This window comes from Rhododendron vialii, chromosome 9a (genome assembly GCF_030253575.1).
Source record: "Rhododendron vialii isolate Sample 1 chromosome 9a, ASM3025357v1".
Taxonomy (NCBI): domain Eukaryota; kingdom Viridiplantae; phylum Streptophyta; class Magnoliopsida; order Ericales; family Ericaceae; genus Rhododendron; species Rhododendron vialii.
Genome location: NC_080565.1, coordinates 30,290,734 through 30,299,978, shown reverse-complemented (window position 1 = coordinate 30,299,978; position 9,245 = coordinate 30,290,734). Strand labels below are relative to the sequence as shown.

The window sequence follows — 9,245 nt, the reverse complement described above, 5'->3', positions numbered from 1 at the left end:
TTACACATATAACCTCATTTTTTTGTCACATATATAATGTTTTTTTGTGTGTATTTATTTATGTGATATCTCTGCCATCTCTGATCACACATATAACCTTATAAACATGTATTTTTAATTTTCACATATATAACTTCTTTTTTTGCGTGAATTCCACATATAAGCTTATATGTGTTTTGCTCAACAAAGACAAAACTAAAAATACAATTATCCAGTCCTCGTCAGCCCCCGACATAGATAATTGATTTACATATATAACGTTATATGCTACAGAAAATAGAGATGAAGAAAAAAATAATAAAGAAACAAAAAGAAATCCTTGGATTGAGATCCATCAATGACGGACGAAACAAGATCAAAAGGCACCGTCCGTTGGTTCGACGACCACAAGTGTTTCAGCTTCTTCCGCGACTTAAACGACGACGACATCCTCCTCAACGACGTTGTCGCCGACTTCGACCTTGCCTCCCTCGACATCATCCACTCCATGGCAGCCATCAACGATGATTCCTCCAAACCGATCGAAGAACGGCGTTCGGGGTTGATCAGGCCGACGCCACTGGATTTTTCATGGGATGGCAATCGTGGAATGCCGGACCTTAGACGAAGAGACGGTGCTACAGATCCAAAAGAGAGAGAGGTGGTGTTACAGATTTGATTCTAGGGTTTTTTCTTTATGAGTGATTATATAAGATGGGTATTTTTGTCATAGGAATTATTTTATTAGGTTAGTGGACTAGAGGGGTTAGAAACTTAAGAAGTGGACTAGAAGGGTTGTGAAAGTGCTTTAGTGGACCTCCCTACAAACAACTATATTTTAAGCCCTATTACCAGAGATGAAAGTCACGGAACTACCTTAGTGCGTATGGGGACCAAGGCTTTCGGAAGTCAAAGTGAATGGTTTCGATCATTATTGTGAGCCCGAAAAGGTCCCACAACGGCCTAAACCAGACCAGACTGAAAGGATAGAGACTGGATAAGAGCCGAGTCCTTTAAAGTTTTATGTATTTTACAGATCAGTCCCCAACCTCTTCTCTGTAAACAATGCCCTCAACTTCTAGTTTCATTCATTCAAAGAGAGGAGGAGACTATTGCAAAGAGCGAGGAATTAAAGAAAGATTGCAAGAAATGATAGTTGGTCCCAGTGATCAATAGTATTTTCTTCATAATTCCTGATAAAGTGACTATCTTTTTTTCTATACAATTGCTTTTATTATTAGGGCTGCAAACAAGCCGAGTCGAGTCGAGTTTTGTCTTGCTCAAGCTCGGCTCGCCTTAATTTTCCTCAAATCGAGTTTGGCTCGAGCTCGAATCGAGCTGAAATATATGGGCTCGAGCTCGGCTCGAACATATGTTCAAAAGCTTGAGCTCGGCTCGCATGGCTCGTTCGAAGCTTGTCAGAGGCCTTGCTCAGCAAGCGTTGAGGTGTGGGGGCGGGATTATTTGTTTATACTGGTACAGTGATTGTAAGTTCTCATGTCTGGGCAATGTGAGACTAAGATGGTGTTCCAACTAGCCTTCTTTTTAAAAAAGTTCTTTTTCTTCAATTTTCAAATTCAAATATAATGAAAATAAAAAATAATTTTTTGATTTTTCTTGCATCGTATAAAAGATCTCAATGAAATCTATCAAACAAGATCCATATTGGCAGAAAAATTATTTGCATAAATATATGATTTTTGGGCTTGAAATTACCTTCCTTTTTTCAAAAAGTTCTTTTTTTGAAGTTGGAAAACCTTCTTTCCTCTCAACACATGTCCCACATCGGCAAAAGACATGCAAGGGGTATCCACTCCGTCTCTATAAAAATATGCAGTGGGCGATGGTCAGGTTTGACTCTCCACGATACTATGTGCTAACACGTGGTAAGATAAGCATAAAAATTGTCTCTCTACTCTTATACGTATGGGTATATGTATATAAGTGTATATGTATATATATATACACACGCATATTAGGGTTTGCTCGGGCCTTCAGGCACAACGTATTTTGAACACAATTAAAATAAATTGCGAAACTATGGACCATCTCTGCCAGCGAAACTGATTCATACGGAAAGATTTTTTCTTAAATTAGGATCAAACATTTTTTTTTTTTTTACCCTTTTTGTTTAGTTTAAAAAAAACACACACACACCGAAAAATTGAAATTGATCAACCGATAAACAAAAATATTTCTTACCCTTTTTATTAGTTTACGATCTGCCTTGCATTAATTTTATACATTAAATTTTATTACTTTCTATCTTCCCATAAATAAAGGGAGTTGGGATAGGAAAAGTTAGAGAGGATTTCGCCATGCTTCGAATAAGAGAGAGAGTGCTAAGGTTTTAAAAATTATTTCCCTTTCTTATTTCAAAATTCAGCTCTTTTTTTGGCAATGAAATTTTATTATTTTCTTCTTTCCATAACAAAAGAGAGTTGGAATAGGAAAGGTTAGAGAAAATTGAAAATAGGATTTTCCAGCCCTAGGACTATTCTCAGCCGTAAAATTTATGAGGGATAAGTTTGGGCCGTTAGATTTATGTACAAAAGATTCAAGTACTGAGCTGTTTTATCATATAGATATATATATATATATATATATATATATATATATATACATATATTGGTACTGTATGTGTACTGTATATGGTAGCTCGCGAGCATCAAGTGGCTCGAGCTCGGCTCGTTTATGAAATGAGCTGAGAATGATAGCTCGAGCTCGTTCGTTTGCTTGATGAACCGAGCTCAAACGAGCCGTTAGCGAGCCGAGTCACGAGCCGCTCGCGAACCGCTCGGTTCGTTTACAGCCCTAATTATCGTGTAAATATTAATTACCCATAATTGGACCCCATTAAAAATAACAACCAATCCTATCACGAAAATTAATATTCCATCTGTTCTACAAAGTTAGTCCACCATATATAGAATGTAAAAAAAAAAAATTAAGAACATTCATCAGATTAAAAATCTCAATTAGTTCTTTAAATTGATGTAAATTTCTTGAAAATTACACACTAAGTCCTTTAATTATTCTTATCAAAAAACAACAGGTAAATTTGTTATGATTTAACTTTGCAGGATCTGTTAACAAAGCCCCCTCCTTCCCTATCTATGGAGTTGAGAGGCATAAAATGAAGAGATGTGCAACACAGTGTGGAAATTTTTGCAGTTAAAAAAAAAAACGTAGTGCAAAATGACTAGCCATCGAAAAATAAAAAATACATTTCAAGCCTAATCACAACCGTCAACAAGATTTCTTATCACAAAAACTATCCATGTACACATATCGTGCACATACTGCTCTGCGGGGCCAACTACGGGGTCCATACAAACGATTCAACCGTTCATTAGTTTTCAATTCATTTTTCAAGCCGCCTGGCAAAAAAATCGGCTCAATTCGATATCTCTAAGTACTTGATCCAATCAGAAAAGAAACAGACACCCGATCTTGGCTTAAAAATTGAAGCAAAACCCCTCTTTTTCTCGTTGCTCTCTGGAACTCTCTCTGTATCTCTCGTTTTTTTACGCAAGACTTTATAGGAAGACCAAAGTCTCCTCTGACTTCTTTTGGGGCCACTATTTGCAATCTTTTATTTTCTCCATTAGCCTACTTCCTTCACATAACACATTTTCAATATTTTAAAATAAAAATTTACTCCATATAGCCCATTAATTTTCTCAAATCTTCCTATTATACCCCTCTCCTCCCCCATAGCCACCACCACCAAAGCTGCGAACACCGCCACTCCCTCCCCTCCTCTCTTCAAGGTTACTCACATTTTCAATATTTTAAAATAAAAATTTACTTCATATAGCCCATTAATTTTCTCTAATCTTCCTATTATACCCCTCTCCTCCCCCATAGCCATCACCACCAAAGCTGTGAACACCGCCACTCCCTCCCCTCCTCTCTTCAAGGTCTCTCTCTCTCTCTCTCTCTCTCTCTCTCTCTCTCTCTCTCTCTCTCCACAATTCAAAATCAAAAATCGAAACCCAAAAAATCCTAAAAAGTTCGAAAATTGAAAACCGAAACCCCAAAATTCAAAACGAACCCCACCTGGGAGCCAATCGAACACTGTGTTTTTTTCGACGCAAAATTTACAATTTTTTGAACCAGATTTTCAGCGTTTCAAGTTAGAAAAATGTAATATTTTCGACATTTAAATACCGTAATATTTAAATAATTTCGACAGTTAGTTACAGAAATATTTATATATTTTTGGCAGTCAATTACCGAAATGTATATATATACAGGACTTTTTCAATCTTCAGTAATATAATATTGTCAAATAAATTTTCAGTAACCTAATACTGAAGTATATACCAGAATTCGGCAGTTAATTACCACATTATATATATTTTCAACAGTTAGTTACCGAAATATTATATGTTTTCGACAGTTAGTTACTGAAATTATTTTCAAAAATGGTTGTAGTGTCGTGATTCAATGGCAACCAGGGGTGTTATTGGTTAGGGGTCGGTCGGTTCGGTCCACCGGTATTGAAGACCGATCGGGTTCGGGGAAAAAATTGGTAGGACCGATCCCGACCGAAAATACAATCGGTCCAATTCGGTTCGGGGTGATTTCGGTCCGGTCGGGGAATTTGGGCTGCCCGAATTGGGCCTAGTTGGGCCAAAGATAAAAAATTCAAAATGGGCCAATTAAAAAAGAAATTGATAGTGGGCCAAAAATAAGCCCATTGCTTCTGATTTTTTGATAAAGCTATTTTTTTGTTTGTGAGCCAATTTCACCTGTTTTTTTTAAAATGGCAAAAGAAGAGTTTTGGCCCACATGGCCCAATCTACCACAAATAAATAAAAGCCTCATGTTAGTGGCCTATTGGCCCAATCTCTTTGTTTTTTCTGGATCCCAATCAGCCAATTTTTTTTGTTCACAACTTCTTTTCTTTTTTTTTTGAAATGACAAACAAAGAAACAGAAAATAAAATAAAATAAAAACTAAGGGGGTTTTTCTCTAGCAATGAGATCCTCAATCCCAGGCGGGATACAACCTGGATAAATACCAAAATTTCTATCAAAACTTGAAGAACTTGAAGAAGCAAGCCTGTGAGATACACAATTTTGTTCCCTGTAGACCCATGAGAACTTCCAATTTCTCCCTTTAGCCCAACATTTGACATCAGCAACAGAGAGGAAATTTCCCATTGGCAGTGGTGGCCTTCCTTCAAAATTTGAAAGAAAAAGACCTATTGAAAGTTTGAAACTAGCTACTTAACTTTCGCAATACAATAGCCGTAGCATACTTGCATCAAAAATATAAAATTACACCCAGAATCCTAACTCTGCGATCCTTAGCACCACTGTTATATGAGTTTTTGCAACCCCAGGTGTCATGGCAACATCAGAAGCAGCCATCCCAAATTTCAAAAAACAGAAGCAGCCATCACAAAAACACAAAATACCAACAATCTAGCAGAATACAGTTAAAGTGTCCATCAGAAAACAACACCACCATACTTTCAAGTTCAAGTTAAAATCTACCAAATTCAAAACATTAATGTCAACAAAATCCCATGAAATCTCAGTCATTATCATCACAAAATGCTACCAAATGCAAAACAAGTCAACCAGCAGAATATAGAACCATCCCCAGCTTGAAAACTGCACCACCATACTTCAAAATACGCCAAGTTGCCAACAATTTAGCCCTCATTTTGAACATAAAAAACAGTAAACACTAAGAAAAACGGAAAGTAGTAAAAAAAAATTACAACAAACAAAAAAAGATGTGTATGTGATTAGGATTTACCTCAACCATGAAACATTGCAGCATGCAACGGTTGCACCAACTCCTTAATCGTTATCAATTGATTCCAAGACAACTACAAACATAAGAAGAAAAAAATAAACAAAAACAAACAACTAAGACATTTAACGTAAAAGATATTTAAGAACCACATAACATAAAGAAATCAAGAACTAAAAAGAGTAGTACCCGAATTTAATTGCTCCAACTCATCAAGTTGTTCTTTTATATTGATTTTAGTTGGTTTCCTTATCCATTGTTGCGTACAAATAAGAGTTTCCACGGTCTTCGGAGAGAGAGAGAACTTCGATAAGGATCAATCACACGTCCGCCCGTGCTAAAAGCGGATTCGGAAGCAACTGTGGACACAGGGATAGCTAACACATCTCGTGCCATTTGAGAAACAATTGGATACTTAGAGGAGTTTAACTTCCACCAATGCAATACATCAAATTTGTCACTATCATCCTCACTTGCTTCCGCAAGATACTTTTCCAATTCAGATTTGCATGCCATGTTAGTTTCCTTTTGCATGTGCATCTTAAATTGAGATTTTAAAGATTTATGACTACCAATCTCCATTTCAACTCCATCCAAATCTTCTTTGTCCGATGATCCCCCAACCTCTTGGCTACGCACATTCGAGTTTGCATTATTCTTCACATACCATTCAAATAAACGGGTAATTCCATTTGTTATATTATCCGTCAACTCACTAACCACCGTCTTATCATATCCCAAAGTATTTCGAAAGCAATATTCAAAAAATCCAATTTTGCATCGAGGGTCAAGAACAACCGCAAACATCAACATTTGATTAATCTTATCAAAATCTCCCCAATACTTATCAAACTTCTCACGCATACCAAGTGCCATATCATGCAATTCGCTATCATCGGTTTCACACAACTTCACAATATCTTGTTGAATCAACACCATTTCATCAAAAAAAACATTGCAAATGACATACAAAGAACCCGAAAATTTCAAAGTTGCAAGGTAAAACACTCGAAGAAACTTTACATACAACTTGATTTTTTCTCAATCATTTGAAGTTGGAGCCCCAACATTTTTCTTACGCCCTCTCCCTCTCTTTTTCTTTCTTTTCTCAATTTCAATTATCCTACCCATACCCTCAAAACAATCAACATCATCAAACGCCTCATCGATCTCCTCCTCTCTTACATTTAATTTGAAGGACGGGTCATCACATGAACGATCAAAAGCCTTTTGATAAGTTAAAGCCCTCTCCAACATAAAATATGTATAGTTCCAACGAGTAGACACATCCAAACAAGGTTTAAGTCTACATGTAATGCCCTCCTTTTCAACACAAGACCAAAACTCTGCCATTCTAGAAGGGGAAGACCTCATATATCTCACAATATTTCGCACCCTTCCAATTGGGTCATCAATCTCTTGCAATCCCTCACGTACGATTAGATTCAAGATATGTGCCGAACATCTCACATGCAAGAACTCGTGATTTAAAATGGTGGTCTTCCTATGTTTGGTCTTTCTCTCCAAGTAAGCAATCAAAAGACTATTCGATGATGCATTATCAACCGTAACAGTTAAAAACTTATCAATCCCCCAATCCAACAAGCATTGTTCAACCATCCTACCAAGAATATCACCCTTGTGATTAGGAACTACACAAAAATTCAGAATTTTCTTTTGATATTTCCAATTGTCATCAATAAAATGTCCCGTAAGACACATGTAATTTAAATTTTGGATTGAAGTCCAAGTGTCCGTTGTAAGACACAACCTTTGATGCTTAACTATTTGTTTCAATGCCATCTTCTCCTCCCCATAAATAAGCATGCAGTTCTTGGCCATCACAAGCCTACCAGGAGGCTTCCACATTGGTTGAACAACTTCAATAAATTGTTTGAATCCTTCACCCTCAACAAATGAAAATGGCAATTCATCAATTATTATCATCTTCGCTAGTGCTCTTTTACATGCGTCAACACTGAAGGTCATAGGCACAAGGTTTGCACTTGTTTCGCCGTTGTGTTCCTTTTTTTGAAAACTAAGTTGTTTTTGCCTACTACCCGTGAATTTCTTGCTCATGGGATAATTCAAACACTGAAACTTTAGATGATGAGTAAGTGATTTTGTACCATTGAGCTTCGAATGATATGCATAATCCTTCCGACACCATTTGCATGTAGCCCTAGGTTTCGGATGACCTTCTGGGGTAATAAAGTAAAAATGTTTCCAACAAGGAGCCCTCTTATTACTAATACTACCAACAATCTTTTTCGACTCAACCTTATTTTCAATTTCAGGCACTTGATCATCGTTTAATTCAGCATTTTGAGGAATATCAAACTCAGCAGCATCATCCATAGCATCATCATCAATATCATCCATCTAAAATAAATTAAAATGAACATAATCACACTCTAATTTTCAGGCAGTAATCTGATGAAATTGTATATGAACTTATTAAGTTCATGCACTAATCTTATTTTCAGTCCATCACCTCATGCTCATACGAAAAGTATATTGCAAATACTAATAAACTAGGATTTTGAGATTGAATACCTCAAGCTCATAGTCAAGCTCATGGTCAGACATTTTGTTGGCGTCGTTGAGGTTGAAATTCCACGTGAGCCTAAAGCTTGGGCTCAGCCAATGCCAGTGTGCCCCCACACCTTTGAAAAATCTCTCTCAATAGCTGCAGACAGAAAATGAAAAATCAGGTGATTCGTAGCTCCACGGAACTTAGCCCAGTATTATCTAAAAATCAAAAAAGAAAATCTGTTGGTTCAAGATGATCAGGAAAAACTAAAAAATCTGCTGGTTCGAGCTCAGGAAAAAATCGACTGATTTTTGCTGGTTCGAGATCTGGAAAAAATCTACTGTATCAAAAAATGGTTCTTTACAATTTACATAATACTAAAATCAGGAAAAAAGAAAGAAGGTATGAGAGATCGGATAAAAAAATAAAAAAGAAACAGTGTAAAATCAGGAAAAAAAAAAGAAGAAACGATTGAGATCATATACACACATAGTAAATGATCTCCCGATTTTCAGTTTTGGTCTTCTGTGTCAGTTTTCTAGAAATGTTCCAAGGAGAAGGGGTTTTGAGAAAAGTTCTGCAAATAATATCACATTAGCAATGTCTAAGCACCACATTAATGTTGTTGAAGTAACGAGGGCCGCTGAATTTCACCTCTGGTTGGTAATTGATAGCTAGAACAACTTCAGTCACTCCAACAGCCTTTAGAGCCTCAATCTGTTAAAATAGAAACACAGATCATATACACACATAGTAAGCAGTTACATGCACCTATACAAAGGGGTGAAGGGAAGGAAGCTCGGCAGTTGGGATAATTTTTACAGCACAAGAATCAGAAAAAGGTTCTAGTGTATATAGATGTGTGCATACTGCATATAAAAGAAGGTTTTTACTTAGAATTTCACTAGTACCAAAAGTTAAACATATGATTATTTAACAAACAAATAACTCCCCTATAATA

General features: G+C 36.5%; 1 protein-coding gene across 1 annotated transcript; it reads right to left on the bottom strand.

The window, feature by feature from the left end:
- Positions 1-6,792: 6,792 nt before the first annotated feature.
- LOC131299790 (zinc finger BED domain-containing protein RICESLEEPER 2-like) lies at positions 6,793-8,489 on the bottom strand. Its single transcript, XM_058325367.1, has 2 exons — positions 8,308-8,489; positions 6,793-8,133 (listed from the first exon to the last, which is right to left on the bottom strand). Exons 1-2 carry the CDS (start codon positions 8,338-8,340, stop codon positions 6,793-6,795), a joined length of 1,374 nt encoding a protein of 457 aa, XP_058181350.1. The 5' UTR covers positions 8,341-8,489.
- Between the last annotated feature and the right edge of the window lie 756 nt (positions 8,490-9,245).

Bases quoted from the DNA above. Each gene is read 5' to 3' on its own strand.
- LOC131299790 (XM_058325367.1), bottom strand. From the start codon at position 8,340: ATGTCTGACCATGAGCTTGACTATGAGCTTGAG. The intron at 8,134-8,307 runs GTATTCAATCTC...AATTTATTTTAG, and splicing joins AGCTTGACTATGAGCTTGAG to ATGGATGATATTGATGATGA.